This window comes from Budorcas taxicolor, chromosome 4, assembly GCF_023091745.1.
Source record: "Budorcas taxicolor isolate Tak-1 chromosome 4, Takin1.1, whole genome shotgun sequence".
NCBI classification, from domain to species: domain Eukaryota; kingdom Metazoa; phylum Chordata; class Mammalia; order Artiodactyla; family Bovidae; genus Budorcas; species Budorcas taxicolor.
In genome coordinates this window covers 104,999,239-105,020,096 of record NC_068913.1, presented here as the reverse complement: position 1 = coordinate 105,020,096, position 20,858 = coordinate 104,999,239, and the positions used below count along the sequence as shown (strand labels likewise).

Below are 20,858 nucleotides of genomic sequence, written 5' to 3'. Positions count from 1 at the left end.
AGACAGTTGCTTGGGGACCATGGAAAGAGCAGGCAGCTTCCTAGTGGGGCCCAACAAAGTCTCCAACAACAACATCCTTAAGAGGGCCTTTTGACAGCTCTTTGATGCATTGACTTCAGAATTACATAAAGATCTAAAAGGAAGAAACTGGTTATATTTATGCTCAATAATTCAATAAAAGTGAGAGTTAGAATTCCAGATCCACTGACTCCTGGCTTGTTGCCTTTTTCTCCAGAGTCAGCATCCACATTCCTTTTGCTCCTCTGTTAATTAACTTCTAGGTTATAATTTTGCTCAGTGCAGCTCTGATGCCATGAACTTGAAAAGTAAACAAACACACGCCATGAAGCCTGCGGAGCTCCTGGAAGTTTGGCGAACGGAGTAGGTCTGAGTGCTAAGGAAGACACAATTCCTGAGCAGGGGAAGGGAAGAAGAGGGTCCCTCCCGTGTCAACTGGGATGTCCCCCACATAGATGGTGTGTAGGCTAGGGGACACGTGTCCACCCACAAAGAGGGACACAGAGAAGAGCCTGAGCAGAGGACACCCCTCAGATCAAACACACTCCCGGGAGTCTCTTGCCTGGGGGCCACAGCACAGTGGAGACTCTATAGACTCTCTTGCCTGGGGGCCACAGTGGCCCCTCCTCCAACCCAGGGTCCAAGGTGGCATCTTGGAGGTTAAACAGCTGAAGAGGAAGCCCCTTTTCCTCCCTCCCCTGCTTTCAATGATTTAACAGCTCCTCACTCTCCAGTGACGGAGAAGGCGATGGCACCCCACTCCAGTACTCTTGCCTGGAAAACCCCATGGACGGAGGAGCCTGGTGGGCTGTAGTCCATGGGGTCGCTAAGAGTCAGACACGACTGAGCCACTTCACTTTCACTTTTCACGTTCATGCATTGGAGAAGGAAATGGCAACCCACTCCAGTGTTCTTGCCTGGAGAATCCCAGGGACGGGGGAGCCTGGTGGGCTGCCGTCTATGGGGTCGCACAGAGTTGGACATGACTGAAGCGACTTAGCAGCAGCAGCAGCAGCACTCTCCAGTGAAGTTCCCACCAAGCCTTGCCCTGGCACAGAACAGCCAAAGTCATGCCTCACCCCTCGTTCCAGTCTCCCCTCACTAATCCCTTACACGTACTTAGTGTTCCAGCCCATTTGTACTCCTCCAGTCCCTGAAGACACCCTGTACTTTCTGTCTAGATGTCTTTGTTCCTGCCTCTCATTCCACCTGCCATGCACCTTCTCCCTCCATTAACACTCAGTAAAAGCATCAAGGCTCAGTTGCAATGCTGCTCACCCCCAGCGCTCCTAAAGCAGCTTCTGGTGCTCAAGAGAAGACCTGAGCTGTGTCACAGTCTGTAACAGTGTAGGAATTTCTGCACCTCCTATATGATAAACCCCTTAGGGCCAGGAGCTGATAAGTATTGGTTGAATTGTATGAATTCAATGTTTCCTTCTGTGTGACATTCTTAGACCTGTTTGTAATGCTGTTTTGGGAACAGATGTCAGAAGGGGGATTTCCTGAATAAATAAGGGTCAGCTAATAGGGAAGGGAGATGGTATTTAGACATATTGTTGGATAATGGAAAAAGTAATATGTTAAGAGTACTGTAAACTGGTGACTAACAAATGTAAAATTAACAGCAGTTAATGAAACTTGTGGCCTCCTTCTGCCACCCAGGTAATTAAAAACATCCATGACTTATCTTACACAAAACTTCCTGCTGATAAATATTAGCTCTAGCCATCTAGGTGAATAGTCAAGTGTCATTTCTAACAAGTCAGTGGCTCCTGTCAAGAGTTGTGACCAATTAGGACTCACCCTGATGAGGAGGTGGCTGCTGGTGTTGCCAAGCAACAGGCAAGCTGGGAGGCATATTTAGATGCTCTTTTAGATTTAACCAGCAGCAAGTTGGAGTGCCATGATGATGCCGGCAAGGGAAAACCAAATTAGAACCCAGGATGGGGTGCCCGTGATGAGGAGTGTGTTTTCTTTCGAATGCAAATGGAAAAGGAACATGTTTAACCAGAATTTAAACAGTCCATCATTATACCGATTTTAATTAGGAGATTAGGTGTCAGCAGAATAAACTGTGTGGCAAGATAATGGTCTCTTGCTGCTAGATAAATACCTAGACCTTCTGGAAAATGGGCAATTGGTCAGGCAGGGACCATGTATTTTTGGACTCTGAAGTATTTATTACCCCAGCCACACTTGGCTATAATGACTTCATGTTTATTGTCTGGAAGGATTAAGAAATAAAAGCAAATATTAAAAATAGGCTTCTGGAGGCTGATGCAGCCCAGAGAAAGCTGCTTGCTCCAACCCCACAGGAAGGCTGTGTTCTCTTCGAGAAGCTCTTGTGTGTTATTGTCTGAAGCGTTTACTGTGAAAATTTACAGGCCAAACTAAACTGCGAAGATGACTGGAATTCTGCAAAGACATTTGCTCTGAAATGATCGGAGCTACACATTTACTCATAAGCTGGTGGTATCAACTTAAATTTTTTTAAATTGTAGTCATTCCCGAGTCATATGTCTTCTCCAAGGCAGGAAAGGCCTAGAGGGAATAATAACCGCATCTGTCTCCGCCTTCAAGATTCATACATTATTGACGATGCCTTCCTGACAGGGCACATCTGGATGAAAGCGAACCATTAGGCATCGGAGCTAGATTCACAGCCACTTCCCTGTAGGTCTGACTTTTCTTTACCGAGTCCTCCATGTGCAGACACATGATGGGCTCTTACTCTTGAGTGACACACCCAGCTTCAGGCTCTCCTGTATGGAGCTGCCACGTCTCTTTCTATCTGCTCTGTGGGTCACCATGGGCTTAGTTATCTGAGTGATGAGCAAATACCCATCTCCTTTATTAGGCTTTAAGGACAGATGAGATTCAAGCTGCCGTACTGGGTTGGATCCATGGTCCAGCTAATTTGGAGCTTGGCTTTCGCTAGAGGTGCTTGGTCACGGAGTTCCTGGTAGAATCTACTTCCAAAGGCACAGTGCTCAACGCCTCATTTCTTTCCATTGTCAACTCTGATGTTAACTCCTGTTTTCACTTATTAGAAACTTATTTGAACCCAGAATGAACAAAATTAAACATATTTCTTTACTGCAGTTTTTCCCCTAAGTCTTTAATATGCATAGTGAATCCCTATGCATAGAGAAATCTGGTTTGCAATATTTTGCTGAATTAGATGACCATGGGGCCTTCCCAGTCCTCAATGATTTCAAATCCTTCTCCTTGGTAGTAATTCATAGCTTGGAGTTCATCATCATATAAGTACCATTTAAATGCTTGTGTCCTAAATGTACTATTTTATTCTTGCTTACACTGAAGGTTATCTGTCGCTTTCATGCTGACTTACAAATCTTAGAAGAGTCTTAGAAATTTATCCCAATTGATTTAATATTTTTCACATCAGAAGAATTTGGAGAAATATACAAATGCATAAATTTCATGGTGTTCTCCCTCTCTCAGATAAGTTATAAAATTTGAAAATAAAATTAGCACTAACCTGGGTCCCCAGTGAATCCTATTATTTATATATTTCCCTCAGAGAAGGATTAATTTATTCCCAGTTTTGTTCCTTGAAATTAAATCTATTTACTTCCTGACCCATAATAAATTTTTACACAATCCCAGGGTTACTTATTAATAGTCTTTGGGAAGAATCTAGCAAAGAGTCTGTAAAAATTCACATAAATCTGCTCATTGCCCCCTTTAAAAAAACAATCTTTTAGGGTGAAAATCTGGCAGGCTAGTCAGACAATATTTTCTCTAATAAAAAAAAAAGTTGTTTTCACAGTAACACTCAGCCATCTTTTAATATAAACCCCAGTAACTTGTCTGTCACTGGACCATGATTGCAATCGTCTCTTCTGAAACCAGGGGTGCGTCAATCAAATTTTCACTCCTTCTCTATCTCTCTATATTATCCCTGGTAAGATGTAAACCAAAAACCAATTTTATTTTAAATAAAACTAAGGATTCATGAAAGAATGCTGATTTTAAAGGAACTTTCAAGCCTTGTTGGCCATGGGAGCCTAATAGCCAACAAATAAAGATGGTGCCATCCAAAGCTTTTTGAATATTAATGACACAGACGCAGGAAGTAAAGGACTTAGGCTGCCAGGGGCTGAAGGGAAAGGCCTCAGAATTCAAGGGAAAACAAATCTCTATTTCAAGAATAAACACTGAAGTGGGGCTTCCCTGGCAGTCCAGTAGTTAAGACTCTGCACTCCCGATGCGGGGTGCATGGGTTCAATCCCTGGTCAAGGAACTAAGCCCCTGTTTGTTGTACAGTGCAGCAAAATAATGATAATAATAGACTCGGAGGTTTGATAATAAAAGTTCAAAAGCAACTTACACATTCAGAAAGGACTGGAGATTACATTGATATTTCAAAGCTATTTCTGGGAAAACTGAATCAGGCACCCTCGACTGAGTGGACTTATGGCTCCTGTGGGTTCCTGAGCTCCTCTCTTCCATCTGCTCCACCCAAGGCCCGTGGTGAGCCTCCTTCCCCTCTCTGTGTCTGTGTGAGCTGCTTTCTCTATTTCTGCATGCGTAGGCCTGAGACCCTCTAAAGAGAGAGCCCCAAATTGGCTCCATCCTCTTACATAATTGTTCTTTGATGAAACTCTTTCCCTTTCGTTTCCTTTTTATCTTAGTTGTACATTCTCTGATTCCCCATCCATCCATCCGTCCAGCAAATCATTATTGTGTGCCCATCTTGTGCTTCATGCTATACAATGAACAATAGAGGAGAAAAATAAATAAAATAAATGGAATGTTAGCTGGTGATAGCACCACAGAGAAAAATAAAACTGGGAAGGGAGTGGGGGGTTCTGGGGCCCAGCCCTTGCAAGCCTGGGGAGACTGCAGGTTGAGAAGGTCAGACAAGGGACCAAGAGGCAGATTGGAACCACCAGTGCATTCCACTTTGGCTTTAACCAGAATCCTGCCTGGGAACTTGTAAAACATATAGATTCTCAGTCACCCTAGAAATCCTCATTCTGCAGGTCCTGGGGTATGCTGTGCTATGCTAAGATGCTCAGTCATGTCCCACTCTTTGCAACCCTGTGGACTGTAGCCCCCCAGGCTCCTCTGTCCATGGGATTCTCCAAGCAAGAATACTGGAGAGGGTTGCTATTTCCTACTCCAGGGGATATTCCTGATCCAGGGATCAAACACAAGTCTCTTGCGTCTCCTGCATTGGCAGGTGGGTTCCTTACCACTAGCACCATCTGGGAAGCACATATGTTTTTATTTCTTTATTTATTTGACTGCACTGAGTCTTCATTGCCAGTGTAGGACCTCTTTAGTTGCAGCATATAAAATCTAGTTCCCTGACCAGGGATCGAACCTGGGAGCATGGAGTCTTAGCCACTGGACCCACAGAGAAGTCCTTGGAATTAACTGTTTTAAACAAGGATATTAGGTAATTTTCATACAGCTCCTGGTCACACAGGGCTTGAGAACCAGTCTAGAAAGCAAAAGCCAATGAGAAGCTCAAGTCCAGGGGGGCATCCAGAAACCCTGAGGGTCACGGAGGCTGGGAAAGGAGGCAGTCAGGACACTGATATCTGGCAGCCAGCTCTCCCTTTTTCTCTCCTTCACCTAACTTCCATAGGATAGAAAAGCATGCATCTGTCTACACCTTGGTGTACAGTAACACTCCTTACTCAGAGCTCCAAACTCTGCTCTTCATATGCAGAGAGAGCTGCTTTGGGAATTAGGAAAACTTTACTCCCTACAAAGCTTCCAGCTCCAAGATGGCGCCTGCCACCTACTTCTGAAGCAAGGATTCAGTCGGGGAGAGAAAATCCAGGACATGGTTTATGGAGCGTGAAGCACGCAGACACTGGTTCAACATTTGAAAAATATTACCTTTGTCATGTGCTTATTAGTCCTCGTGTTTCTTTCTGTTTAAGCAGCATTTAACACCTTTGGCGGCTGCTTCCTCCTCGAAAAACATTTTCCCATCCACACTCTCCTAGACTTCGATGTCAAGCTGTTCTTCCCAAGTCATCTTTGTATTAATAGATCTCTCCTCTGCCCCTCACTTATTTATGGTTCTCCCTGCGACTCTCTTCTCATTCTCTGTACACTCCTGGGGTGAGCTCACCCATGTCTGGGTTTTCTGTCTTTTTAAAAAAAATTTCTTTTCTTTTTAAAAATTGAAATATAGTTGACATACAATATTATGTTAGCTTATGTGTACTACATGCTGATGTGACTTTCACATTCATTATGAAATGATGATTATCCTACATCTAGTAACCATCTGTCTTCATATGAAGTTATTACAGTATTATTGATCATATTCCTTACACTGTATATTTACATCCCCATGGCCCATCTTTCTTACCTTTCTCTCCTGAGCTCAAGATGTGCTGCCAACTTCTGCCTTAGATGTCCCCCAGAAACCTTAAAGTCAGCAGGTCTAAACTCTCCACAGGTGGGGACAAAGGTGACTCCCTCTGTCTGGGAACAGCATCCTTTTTATGGGAACCCAGAAACCTAAACTGAACTGTATTGAGTAGAAAGACGATTTCCAAAGGAGCTTTAAGTTTACTTGTAGAATATGCTAAACAATGAGATAGATCTGAAGCAAAACCTAGGGAATCTATTAAATTTCTTCCCCCTCTTTCTTTCCTCCACTCTCCTCACCCTCCCTCTTATTTCTTACCAGCCCCTTTCTCCTAGACATCTTAATGCTATGAACCTCTTAGAGGAAATCTGTTTTCTGCAGCTAATTCAGGCACTAAGAATTTTATTTCTGAACCAAAAGGAGAAAATTCATTGGATCCCAGGAGCACTAAATTTGTTTGGGCAACCTAGATAGTATATTCAAAAGCAGAGACATTACTTTGCCAACTAAGGTCCATCTAGTCAAGGATATGGTTTTTCCTGTGGTCATGTATGGATGTGAGAGTTGGACTATGAAGAAGGCTGAGCGCCGAAGAATTGATGCTTTTGAACTGTGGTGTTGGAGAAGACTCTCGAGAGTCCCTTGGACTGCAAGGAGATCCAACCAGTCCATTCTGAAGGAGATCAGTCCTGGGATTTCTTTGGAAGGAATGATGCTAAAGCTGAAGCTCCAGTACTTTGGCCACCTCATGCGAAGAGTTGACTCATTGGAAAAGACTCTGATGCTGGGAGGGATTGGGGGCAGGAGGAGAAGGGGACGACTGAGGATGAGATGGCTGGATGGCATCATGGACTCGATGGACGCGAGTCTAAGTGAACTCCGGGAGATGGTGATGGACAGGGAGGCCTGGCGTGCTGCGACTCATGGGGTCGCAGAGTCGGACACGACTGAGCGACGGAACTGAACTGAACTAATGACACTGTATCAGTTTCTAGAGTGTACCCTGTAAAATGTTAAAGAAATTGAGACCCTGATAAGGGTCTTATCTTTTCTTTTATATGGACCATTAAAAAAAATTCTTTATTGAATTTGTTACAATATTGCTTCTGTTTTATGTTTTGGTTTTTTTGGCCCCAAGGCACATGAGACCTTAGCTCGGCAACCAAGGATTGAACCCACACCCCCTGCACTGGAAGTCGAAGCCTTAACCACTGGACCACCAAAAAAGTCCCTCTTTTTTCTTTTGTTCCTTCAAAGAAACAGGGCACAAAACTGTCAAAAACAAACAAAATCTTTCTTTCTTGCTTAAAAAAAAATCAGATACCCTTCATCAATTTCTTTAAGGAATGATGAGATTCTTTCTGCATCTACAGTCATTGTTTACTGACGAATAAGGAAGTGTGACGGCACAACCTGTTTGAGCTCCTGATGCAAGCCCATGGTTTACCTATCTCTGCTCCTCCCTCCCCTCCTTCTGGTTAACTCAACATTTTAGTGACCAGGTGTAATAAAGGTGATCCAGATAATGCTTTACAGCTTTTTAAAGAAGCAGGCCCTTCTTTCAAACTAATTCTCACATGAATCCTCAGTCTATATAACACAGCTGACTGTGGAGCAGGGCTCTGGGCTCCACCTATAGAAAGACAGTCCCCTTCTCATATTTCCTTGTGGGGAACTTCTCTACCATCGGTGGTTCCCAATTCCAGCTTTACATCAGAATTGCCTGGGGAGCTGTAAAGTCCCCTCAAAACCAGGCTGCATTCCAAACCAAACCAAACCAATTTCATCTCCATGTGGGGCCCAGACAGCAATAGCTTGCAGAGCTCCCCAGGTGACACGACTGCATACCCACTCCGGCTCTACGCTCCCTCGCATATCAGGCCCTGGCGCAGAAAGGAGGCACTGAGCATGCGCGGGCCTGCTCTTGAGGGATGGGGTCCACGCCCTTCTCCCGGGATAGGCTGCTGTTGCTCATAGTGAAGCATTAGCAAGCCCACACTCCCTGAAGGCAGAGTTTATTTCTCAGACAGCTTTACCAGAGAGAAAGGAGGTTTCTCTCTGAAACAAGGAGGAACCCTTAGTGTTGTCTGGCACGTGGTAAGAACTATGTGAGCTTTGAAGCGAAAGTGAAAGTGTTAGTTGCTCTGACGGTGTCCAACTCTTTGTGACCCTATGGACTATAGCCTGCCAGTCTCCTCTGCCCATGGACTTCTCCAGGCAAGATACTGGAGTGGGTTGCCATTATCTTTCTCCAGGGGATGTGAGCTTCCATTGGCGTTCAGTTGCTCAGTCGTGTGACCCTGTGGCCTGCAGCATGCCAGGCTTCCCTGTCCTTCACCATCTCCTGGAGCTTGCTCAAGCACATGTCCATTGAGTCGGTGATGCCATCCAATTATCTCATCCTCTGTCATCCCCTTTTCCTGCCTTCAGTCTTTCTCAGCATCAGAGTCTTCTCCAATAAATCAGCTCTTCATATCAGGTGGCCAAAGTATTGGAGCTTCAGCTTCAGCATCAGTCTTTCCAATGAATATTCAGAGCTGATTCCTTTAGGACTGACTGGTTTGATCTCCTTGCAGTCCAAGGGATACTCAAGAGTCTTCTCCAACACCACAGTTTGAAAGCATCAATTCTTCACTGATCAGCCTTTTTTATGGTCCAACTCTCACATCCATATAAGACTACTGGAAAAACCATAGCAGCCCCTTCGCCATTTCTCTTCGGAAGGGCTGAAGGACACAGTCCTGAGCTGTTGCAGAATTCAGAACAGACATCAAAGTCAGACCAGCAGTTGAAGTGCCTTCAGTGAGGATCAAGTGAGAGAACTTGGCCAGGAAGCAGGACAAACAGTAGGTTTTATTTGTACAACTAGTAGGGAAGGGTGGATCCCTAGCTGGGGGAAGGAGGGAGCCTGGGTTTAATGCCATCTTGTAAGTGAGACTCTTCCCTCTGACTTGGCCATGAGGATTAGCCTGGGTGTGCCTGGCTGCCTGGAGGCCTGTCAAGGCCGTTCTCATACCCCTCCCTAATAATCCATGGCCATTTCTTCCCTATTTCAGACTTGACTCAAAGCTCCCCTTTGTTTCAGGATGTTCTCTATTTCCTTACTATCTAGACTATGAAGACAGGAGGAGAAGGGGACAACAGAGGATGAGATGGTTGGATGACATCATCGACTCAAAGGACATGAGTTTGAGCTAACTCTGGGAGATGGTGAAGGACAGGGAAGCCTGGTGAGCTGCAGTCCATCAGGTCGCAAAGAGTTGGACATGACTGAGAGACTGAACAACAACATGTAAAGTGTGGCTCACTGTTCAGAAGTATCCGCATCACCAGGGAGCTTGTTAGAGATTCAGAATCTCAGGGCCCACCCCAGACCTACAGAATCAGAATCTGCATTTTAACAAGATCTCCAGGTGATCTGTTATACAGGAAAGTCTGGGGAGAGCCCCTCCAGTTTTCTCCTGGGTGCCCTCAGAGTGCTCTGGCCAGAGCTTGGGACTCAGCAGGAGAGCCCTGTGTGCGTGCTGACTCACTACACTCATAGCAACTGGGGCTGTGATAGGTTGGAGAAGGGGAGGACTCTCCAGGACAATTTCATATGCTTTCTGGATAACAGGATTGAAGGGCACAGCGGGCAGGACATTGGACAAGTGACGCAAAGCGAACCCCCTTCCCTCACAATCTGTAGAGAGGAAACCTGCTCCTTACAGAAGATACTCTGCATTTCTTGTGTCTTACCTCACTCAGTTTTTCAGGACTGAAAGCCGTAGTCAGGACACTTCTGACCTCTTCCCATCTTTTGTCACGTAAGAACAGGACACTGTCGGCCACTGGTTTGGGCTCCAAACCCGTTGCCTTTTGGAAAGAGACAAGCAGAGAGTTAGGACTCCAGGATGCCCAAGCCAGCTCGGTGGTCAGAGTCCACAATAAACACTCTGGTTAAAGTCACCCATGACCAACATTTAGATTTCTCTTGCAAGGATATGAGGAATATAAAGTCTCATGCACAGTGATCTCAAAATCCATGGCTGAGGCTCCCTGGGAGCAGACGGGGAGGCTCGTCTGACCCAGTTCTACCTCATTACTCTGCGGTCATCACCACAGACAACTCAGTGGCTTCTGTGTATTGCGTAGCCCCTTGCTGAGTGAACATTCCCTGAAGACCCAGCAGCAGGCTTCTTGGAGGTGGGCTGGTCTTTCCTGGGATTGAGTGTCATGTCTGAACTATGTGGCAAGGGGTTTTGTGTGGCTAGATTGGTTAGGTTGGGCCAGATGTCTGGGTCCTTGGAATGTGGGTGGGAGAGGGGAAGGGAAGGAAGAGAGTCCTTAAGAAGCATGTGTCAACAGAGCTGCTTCCAAGAGAAGGCCTGTCACCATGTATGTGTGTGCTTTCACTCATTCATTCATTCATTTTTCTCATTCAGCAAATGTCTGTTGAATGTCTATGTGAGAAGTTGCCTCTACAGTGCTAAATAAAGAAGACATTGCCCTGACTCTCACTGAGTTGGTAGTCTAGTGGGGAAGCAGATGGCTCCTAAACCGACAAATAGCTATCGTTATAGTTCAAGGGAAAGTATGTGTTATGAAGGGAGTGATGTGCTTAGTTGCTCAGTCATGTCCAACTCTTTGTGACCCCATGGACTGTAGCCCACCAGGCTCCTCTGTCCATGGGGTTTCTCCAGGCAAGAATACTGGAGTGGGTTGCCTTGCCCTCCTCCAGGGGATCTTCCAAACCCAGCTCTCCCGTATTGCTGGTGGATTCTTTACCATCTGTTCACCAGGGAAGCCCAAGAATACTGGAGTGGGTAGCCTATCCCTTCTCCAGGGATCTTCCTGACCCAGGAATTGAACCGGGGTCTCCTGCATTGCAGGCGGATTCTTTACCAACTGAGCTACCAGGGAAGCCCCTTATGAAGGGAGTGGAGTGGGGGCAGCAAGGTGAGAAAATGATAGGGGATTAAATGGCCAGGAAGGCTTCCCTGAGGAGAAGATAGTCCTGCTGAATCTGGAAGCATGCAAAGAATGAGGTCTTCTCATCCCTTCTTCTTTAAAAAAAATATTTAATGTATTTGGCTGCTGCAGTCTTAGTTGCAGTGCATGGATTCTCTAGTTGTAGTGTGCTGGCTTAGTTGCTCCATAGCGCGTGGGATCTTAGTTCCCCAATCAGGGATTGAACCCACATCCCTTGCGTTGCATAGTGGATTCTTAACCACTGGACCACCAGGGAAATCCCTTCTCATCATCCCTTCTTCCCAGGCCATTTTCTTCCTTCCAAAAACCAGACACTCTGACCAAGGTCAAAACTGGGGGGACTCCATGGCCGTTCAGAGCATCCCTAGCCCTAGGGCTGCACGGTGAGGGGAAGTAGAGGGACTGGAGGACCAAGCTTTCTTCAGAACCACACATGTGATATACGGTTTTGCTATTTCTTTTCACTATTTTAATTATAGTTGAAACATAAAGCCAGCCACCATAACTCAAAAGCCTTGTAAGAACTCCTGTTTAGAAGAAAATTATAATTTTCTGATAAAATATGAACACTCAAAATAAGCTATAAAACATAACTGCAAAGTATCTGGAGGGACTTAATTATATGTTATTAAATAGAACAAAGTTTCTGGGATATTTTTCTGCAGAGGAATACCTCTCTATATTTAGAATAAAATTCTTTAGGAGTACCGTGGTCACTATACTGAATTGTGGTTTTATGGAATTTTTAGAACATAACCCATTTTTTTAGGTTCCAGAGTCAAAGGGGAAAATCATACATTATGTTTATTTATATGCTGGCAAATGCTAGTCCTGTGCTACGTACATGTAATAAAGCATTTCACTTCAAGGAAAGTTGGGTGGTGGTTTATGGGGTTCTGATGAAATAGAATAAATTGGAGACGAGCCAAAGTTGATTGGATTTCGTGTCTGTCCTTCAGACCTAAGGATTGTCTCCATGAAAATTTTTATCTTGCACTTAGAGGAGAAATCCTGTACCCGTGCAATATGTCAGCATTGGTCTCCCTTATCGGCCTGCCACAACAATACTGTACCCTGGGCCTACAGTTTCTATTAGAATTCTTCCTTCATTGATGGAGGATTTCAGGGGCACTGGTTAGAGTAATGGTTTCATTTCTAGATATGATACTGGAAGAGGGAAATAGCCAATTGGTCATTCCAGAAGAGTGGTCGGACGGTGAGGGGACAAGCTGACAGATCTAGGAATGAATAGCTGGAAAGCTTGGGAGATCAGATCATGGTCCTTAATCTGTGCTCAAAAGCTATTTCTTGCATGTATATTACATGGAAGAGGAAACTTGGCTTGTTTTTTGACCCTGGGTGGTAGAATTGGGGTCAATAGTGGGAGCTGTGGGGAAAATTCCAGCTCATCTAAAGAACTTCCCAATGAAGTCAGAAGGTTCCGGGATAAAAATAACCTGCCTTGAGTGGTGAGCCCCTGTCACTGGAGACTGTATCCTACTTCTTGGAAATTCTGCATGGGAGGTTTGAGTGGCCTGGGTGGAGGGGGGAGTATAAATGACGTTTAAGAACTCTCTCAACCCTGAGGACTTAACCTCCAGATGACCACACCAGGTATATATAGCTTAAAGGTATACATGTGTCCATTCTCCCCCAAACTCCCCTCCCACCCAGGCTGCCACATGACCTTGAGCAGAGTTCCTGGTGCTATACAGTAGGTCCTTGTTGGTTATCCATTTAAAATATTGTCTTCCTTGCTGGCTCAGACAGTAAAGAGTCTGCCTGCAATGCAGGAGACTTGGGTTCAATCCCTGAGTCAGGAAGATCCCCTGGAGGAGGAAATGGCAACCCACTCTAGTATTCTTGCCTGGAAAATCCCATGGTTGGAGGAGCCTGACAGGCTACAGTCCATGGGGTCACATGGGGTGGAGGGGGTTCTGATGGTGGAGGGAGTCTAAATGACTTTTAAGAACTTTCTCAACCTCAAGGACTTAACCTCCTGATGACCACACCAGATATAGTTTAAACATATACATGTATCCGTTCTCTCCCAAACTCCCCTCCCATCCAGGCTGCCACATGACATTGAGCAGAGTTCCAGGTGCTATCCAGTAGGTCCTTTTTGGTTATCCATCTAAAATACAGCAGTGTGTACACAACCTTCCCAAACTCCCTAACTATCCCTTCCTCCCATTCTTTCTCCCTGGGAACCATAAGTTCCTTCTCTAAACCACTACAGCTATTTTAAAATTAGTTTGTTTCAAAGTGAAAGTTGCTCAGTTGCCTCTGACTCTGCAACCCCATGGACTATAGCCCACCAGGCTCCTCTGTCCATGGGATTCTCCAGACAAGAATACTTGAATGGGTAGCCATTCGCTTCTCCAGGGGACCTTCCCCACCCAGGGATAGAACCTGGCTCTCCTTCACTGCAGGCAGATTCTTTACTGTCTGAGCCACCAGGGAAGTCAGTTTGTTTGTTTACACACACACACACACACACACACTCACACACACGATACATGTATTTTTTAGTTGTGGCAAAATACACATAATGTAACATTTACCATTTTAACCATTTTTAAGTGGACAGTTCAGTGGTATTAAGGACATTCACATTGTTGTGCAACCATTGCCCTATCCATCCCCAGAACTTCATCCTGCATAACTGAAACTCCACACCCGTGTCACAATAACTCCCCATCCATCCCCCTCCCCCAGCCCTGTCTACACATAATCACTGATTAGATGTACTGAGCGAGGCCTTTGAAAGGCACAGGGGGCTTGCCCTGCAGGAATGAGACTGATAAAACTGATGGGGCTGGACTGTGAGTACTGAGGCAGGAAAGGAAGACCCAGCTGAGGAAGGGAGGTCCAAGGGAACCAGGCTCCACTCAGACTCTGGTCAGGGGCTTCCAGACTGCAGGCCATAACCGGTCATGAATGAATGTTGTGGATGGCAACCAGCACTGAAAAGAAGAAAAGAGAGGGAAACAAGGAATGGGGCAGAGTAGAAAATATTAGAGGGACATTTCGTGAAGCAAGGGGAAGGGTTTTGTTGTCGAAATTTTGTTCAAGATGGGGATGTATTTATGGGTGTGTCTGTGAGAATGTTGGAGGGAGTATGTGAGTGTGTGTATGTGAGAGAGAAAGCGTTCGGTGTTGTGTCCTGATGTGAAATACATTTTGTACTGGAGGTCACAGTCAGAAACGTTTGAAAACCCTACTCTAACCCCAAACCTGAGAGACATCCTCACCCTCAGCTGAAGTCGTGTTGGTTACCATGCTACCAAGCTGAGCACATTTATTGGGCACCTACTATTAATATGTGCCAGTGCCGTGGTGGCTCTGAAACTATTGAGTCAAAGAATGGAACCCTTGTCCTCAAAGAGCTCACAGCTGATTTGGAAATAGAGATGGGGTTTATAACCAATACTGTGGATCTCACAAGAGTCAAAGTGCTGTTCACATTATTTCATTAGTTTGGGGATAATTCTCCAATAGTTAGGTGTTGGGAGCCACGTTAGGCATTACTGACAAAATGGAGGCATGGCCCCAGCCCCCTCTCCTCATTCCGCAGGCACGGACCTGGGATGAAGGAGTTAGCTCTTGTGATTCTGACTTGTTTCTTCCTTTCTTTGGTTGAGCTGGCTGGAAAGAATGTTAAGGTGCTTATTGTTCTTGAGAGAAGCGTGAGAAAGCACAAAGCCTTCTGCAGTTGTGCCCGGAAAATAATCTGTAAAGTAACCATTGACATTTGTTCAAGGATTTTTACAAACAATGTCCCAGGATGAGCACATAGGCCGCAGCTTGAGGCCATGGGAAGGATTGTTATCTGAGACCTGTTTGTGAGGGATATGTTTATGGCAAAGGAAGTTTGCTGAGCTTAGGGTTTAGGAATAATTAAGAATAGCTAGAAGCCCTTTTCGGAGAAGGCAATGGCACCCCACTCCTGTACTCTTGCCTGGAAAATCCCATGGGCAGAGGAGCCCGGTGGGCTGCAGTCCATGGGGTCGCTAAGAGTCAGACAAGACTGAGCGACTTCACTTTCACTTTTCACTTTCCTGCATTGGAGAAGGAAATGGCAACCCACTCCAGTGTTCTTGCCTGGAGAATCCCAGGGACGGGGGAGCCTATTGAGCTGCCGTCTATGGGGTCGCACAGAGTCAAACACATCTAAAGCAACTTAGCAGCAGCAGCAGAAGAAGAAGCCTTTTTAGGAGATAGTGAGCTTAGGATACTAGGGGCAAGCAGGATTTAGAAAGATAAGAAATAAACTGAGGAATGTGGTAGGCAGCCCAGACATAAGCATGAGTTACAATGCAATCACAAGTAAACACAAGTCGGAGAGAATCGCTGAAGCAGGAACTCTGTTTCAAGGGCAACAATGAGACAATAACCTGGGTGAGGGGGAACTGAAAATGTCAAACCTCTGACCTAATGCTTTTGAAAAAGTATAAAAGAGAACCTGATGCTTGAAATAAACATGTAGTCCCGTACCTTGAGTCAGAGGCTACATCATTTCCCGCCAACACTGCTCATCCCTTCAGGCTGATCCCCTGGCTGCTGGAGCTGGACTCCAGCAGTTAGGAAACTGTCCTGACAAGCAGAGTGGTTCAGCAGTGGCCTCACGGCTCCCTTGCTAAATTTCCCTTGGACAGTTGAAAGTGTTTGTCTTTTCAATTAAGATCTTTAAAAAAAAAAATATCTGTGGCTACTCTGGGTCTCCACTGGGCATGTGGGCTTTCTCTAGCTGTGGAGATGGGGTCCAGAGCACATGGGCTCAGTAGTTGCGGTGCACAAGCTTCGTTGCCCCTCGGCATGTGGAATCCTAGTTCCCTGACCAGGGATCAAACCTGGGTTTCCTGCATTGGAAGGCAGATTCTTAATCACTGGACCACAAAGGAAGTTCCTCAATTAAGAACTCTTTAAAATAGAGTCTAACTCAGACCAGCTAAGCATAAACTTCAAACATTGAAGAATCAAACAATCCTGAGGAGCAGATTATTCAAGCCGATTCCTCTGCATTCTGTGCTCACATGAAGTGAAGAAGCACACATTGGGTGATTTATCACAGGCTAAACCAGTGTTTCTCCTCTGGCCCAGTGGAGCTACGTAAGAACTGCCAGCGTCTTCCCAGAGTGCTGCAAATGCATGCAATGCACATTTGCTGTAAATGGGCATGTGTGTTACCATGAAAAAGGCACAATGGGATATAAAGCCATAGCCAAAAATAGTTTTCTTGTGTCCTGGAACATGGCAGAGAGTTGATGCAAGGCCTGTATTAGCTCTGTGATATCCTGGCAGGGCAGTCCATGGTTCTCACATGACTACACGGAGCTGCAGGCAGCAGGTAAACAGAGCGAGGTGATTTAAAGACTCAAGAGATGCTGTCCTACTTCAGTGGTCAGGCTGAGAGTGTTGCTGATTTGCTTGGTGTTAAGTATGTCAGGACTTCCCTGGTGGCTCAGACAGTAAAGCGTCTGTCTACAATGCGGGAGACCGGGGTTCGAACCCTGGGTTGGGAAGATCCCCTAGAGAAGGAAATGGCAATCCACTCCAGGACTATTGCCTGGAAAATCCCATGGACAGAGGAGCCTGGTAGGCTACAGCCCATGGGGTCGCAAAGAGTCAGACATGACTGAGAGACTTCACTTCACATAAGTATGTCAAGGAGGCTGCAGAAATATTGCTATCAGAAAGGATGCCATGATCGCAGAAAGGCCAAGTCCGTGGTTATAGTCTTCCTCACACAACCTTGCACAGATAAGGATGCAGAGGGTTACTGCCTATCTCTCTCCTACCCCCAGGGGTGTGAAATACCATGCCCTGCCCCTTAGTCTATTACAGTCAATGAAAACCCTAGGATTCTGTCACCTGGGGAACCCACAATCCTAGGCCTGAGAACATACGCTATTTTCAACATATGACTACTGCTATCTGGCTGTATACAAAGACTGAGCAACTGAGCCAACTGAGCAGGGCTTTTATTTTGGTGTTTTGAAATATTTAAAGTGTTGCATCTCCACAAGACAATTTTTGTCCTTTCACGCTTTGCCAGTGGAAGATGGTCATGAACATCACACTGTCTTCCCTCTCTTGGCTTCAGACTGTGACCAGCCCCAAAGCATGGCCTGCAAGTAAGGGATGTGGCATGTTCATGGCTCAAGGGGACCCAGTACATTTTATTTAAGGTTCAGGGGACAGGTGGGGCTAACCCCAACTTGGGCTCCATCTGCCAACTCAGCACCAGCCAATGAAAGGTGAGGGGGTGGGGAGTCTTCTAATTTGAACAAAGGCAAGAATTGAGTTATGGCAGTCCTGCCTGAGAAAGTTCAGGAACACAACCACTGAGAGACCAGAATTACATCTATGGCTTATTTCCTGATCTCTTCCCAGAATTCTAGCTATTAACCTCCTAGTTTACACATTTTAAAATTTTTTGGTTGCTCTGGGTCTTCAGTGCACAGGCTTAGTTGCTCCACAGCATGTGTGATCTCAGTTCCCTGACCTGGGACTGAACCCATGTCCCCTGCATTGGAAGGTTGGTTCTTAACCACTGGACCACCAGGGAAGTCCCTACACATTTGTTTTTACTTCTGCCACCACAAAAGTCAGAGAAGGAAGATATGACTCTAAGATTTTATTTATTTCTCTTTAAAAAATTTAAAGATGGCTTCCCACTGAACCAAAGGTTTAGTAAGACAAAAATATAGCATTATTTTCAACAAGATTTTGAAGTTTAGAAAAGCTCTGTAAGGCACTGATAGAAGAGCTGAGGGTTCAGTCAATACCACTTAGCACTGTTCCTACATTACTGAGGCTTCACAGAACACCCGGGGCCCTGGAAGATGTTTGAGATCATCAAGTGCGATTCCCCGGCTTTGGCTTTTTTAGAAATGGGAAAAGCTCGTGAGAGGAGAGAACTGCAGGTTGTAGGCATCCCACTGTGGCCACTCCCATGGGGCCTTCCCGTGGGTGGGGCAGCCCTGGAGGAGACTCGCTTGGCTCAGGCTGCAGGGTTTCCTGTGCACAGTACAGTGTTTCAATAAAACAATAAGACCTGGGACTTCCTGGTGGTCCAGTGTTTAAGAATCCACCTTCCAATGCTGGGGACTCAGGTTCGATCCCTGGTGAGGGGCAAAGATGCCACATGCCAAGGGGCAACTAAGCCCATGTACCACAAATACTGAGCCTGTGCCCGAAATGAAAGATCCCTCATGACAAAACTAAGACCCAACACAGTCAAATAAATATCAAAACAAGCCAAAAACCCAATGAGAGGAGGGAGACGGGAGGGAGGCTGATGAGCGAGGGGACATATGTGCACCTATGGCTGATTCATGTTGATGTTTGGCAGAAACCAATACAATTGGTTGGTTGTAAAGCAATTATCCTTCAATTAAAAATAAATAAATTCAATTATATATTAAAAACCCAATGAGATCTGCCTTAAAACAGACAAGAGCCAGGCAAATTAGGTCACACATCTGTGCTTCTGGTTCTATGCAGTCTGTTTAGGCTTTAAGCAAGAATGGTCCCCAGAGCTATGGATCCATCATGTGAGTTGACCCTTCTTGAGAAATGCAAAGCTGAAAAAAGTAGTCAGTGTTTGACTCAGTGATGAGAGCTTCCCTGTTATGGGCCAAAACCATCCTCACAACTTAAATCTTCCTGTACCCACTTGAAAACTGGAATGTTTTCTCTGACTCAATGTTTTATTTAAAAGAAAGGGGCCCAGAAACTCTAAGTGAGCAAAGATTCCAAAGCTGTTGGTGAAGAGGTGCTGGCTGCAGGTGGAGGTGGCACATTTTGGCTAGCTGGCCAAGGCTCTTTTGTCCTCAGTGAGTGGCAACAGGCTGGTCCCTGGGGGCCCAGCTCAGGTGGCCTGACTCACCTGGAGCACTGGGTGGAGTTTGCCTTGCTCTTGAGCTCTGCAACCAGCCACACGCTCCTGCTTCTGGGATGGGGCCTGGCTACAGATGCAGTGGGTTATAAGGTCCGCAGTGACGTATTTGCCTCAGAACTTTAGCACTCTTTGCTGGTGCCAAGGGCTTTGTGGCTTCACACGAACTCGTTCTAAGATTCCAGTGTCCGTGCAGTGAGATGGCGAAGGTAGCCTTGAAGAGGCTGCCCCTGGGGAGTCAGGCCCAGGGGTTTTATGTGCATGCTATGTACTAAGTCGCTCAGTTGTGTCTGACTCTTTGTGAACCTATGGACTGTAGTCCAACAGGCTCCTCTGTCCATGGGATTTCCCAGGCAAATAAACTGGAGTGGGTTGTCATGCCCTCCTCCAGGGGATCTTCCCGACCCAGGGATCGAACCCACGTCTCTTTTGTCTCCTGCATTGGCAGGCGGGTTCTTTACCACTAGTGCTATCTGGGAAGCAGGTTTTATGGTCCTGGATAAAACCATTCACCAACTCCATCGCATAGTTTTAGATGTGAGTTAACAGTGTAGAAGGACCTGTGCCTGGATGGTTGACCCCGAGTTGCCTGTGAGGACATGAGGGTTGGCACCCCCACCCCACACACGTGTGACCACCACCACCTTCCAGTTCACTCCAAACACATAACAAAACCTGGCAATGGGCACACCTGCTGCCTGACCCGCTTGCCAGGCTCATTTCAGACCAGAACTCAAGAGCTCCAGGTGGCAGCTTTAGTGGTTAAGCTCCCCCAGTCTGGATCTGCATCCAGCTAGACCAACCTCATGTGGGCCAAAGACCCCCCACCCCTCCTTCTTATCACCCTTCCCACGGCTTCCCAACCCTGAGCCTTCATGCAAGCCAGAAATGAAGTGGTCTACTACTGGTAAGACCATTTCTGCTGAGTCACATGGACCCAGCTCCAGTTTCTGCAGATAAAAAAAAAAAAGACAGAGCTGCCCCATGGCTTCACCAAGTACCTGATAGCCATGAAGAGCTAAGTAAAAATATCTGCATAAAAATTACTAAGACCGGAAGTGCTGGGAAAACTGAGGTTCTGTATATGTTAAAGAGAATGATTGGGGTTTAACGATAAAGTGTGGTTGCACCCATCCGGAAGCAACTGGAGGAAGTTCTGAGAGGGTAAGAGAAGCCCAAGGGGTCCATTTGGAAGACAGGCAGGAGAGAGCAGTCACATTCCACTGAGTGCCTTGAAAACGTGAATTGGAAAATGCGAAATAGTAGCTGCCACCCTAGGTCCAACCCATAGAGTTTGTTCAGCCCCGTGTTCTTAAACTGGAAAAGAAAACGTATCATTGAACAATTTTTTAATTCAAATATATGCTCAGTACTGACTTATGTCAGGGAGTTCCCACTGGTGGCACCCCACCTCCAGCCAAATGTGCCCTATTTAGTCCCTCATGGGATGCCTACAGCCAACATCCGAATTCAAAGGTGAACCCATCCCCGCCACACTCCACCAGGCTGTCATGCGTACACAGAAGTCAAGCCTGGATTGTGAGCAGAGACAGGTTCTCACAGTTGGAAAATGAAACCATGCGTTATTTAAGTTCCTTTTCACTT

The 20,858-nt window shown here is 45.9% G+C and overlaps 1 protein-coding gene across 1 annotated transcript in view; it reads right to left on the bottom strand.

Moving 5' to 3' along the window:
* The window catches only part of TBXAS1 (thromboxane A synthase 1), a 168,496-nt gene that overhangs the window by 69,975 nt on the left and 77,663 nt on the right, over window positions 1-20,858 (bottom strand). The window contains exon 5 of the mRNA XM_052638917.1: window positions 10,118-10,234. Coding sequence (XP_052494877.1) covers window positions 10,118-10,234 — 117 coding nt within the window. The remainder of the gene's footprint in view (window positions 1-10,117; window positions 10,235-20,858) is intronic.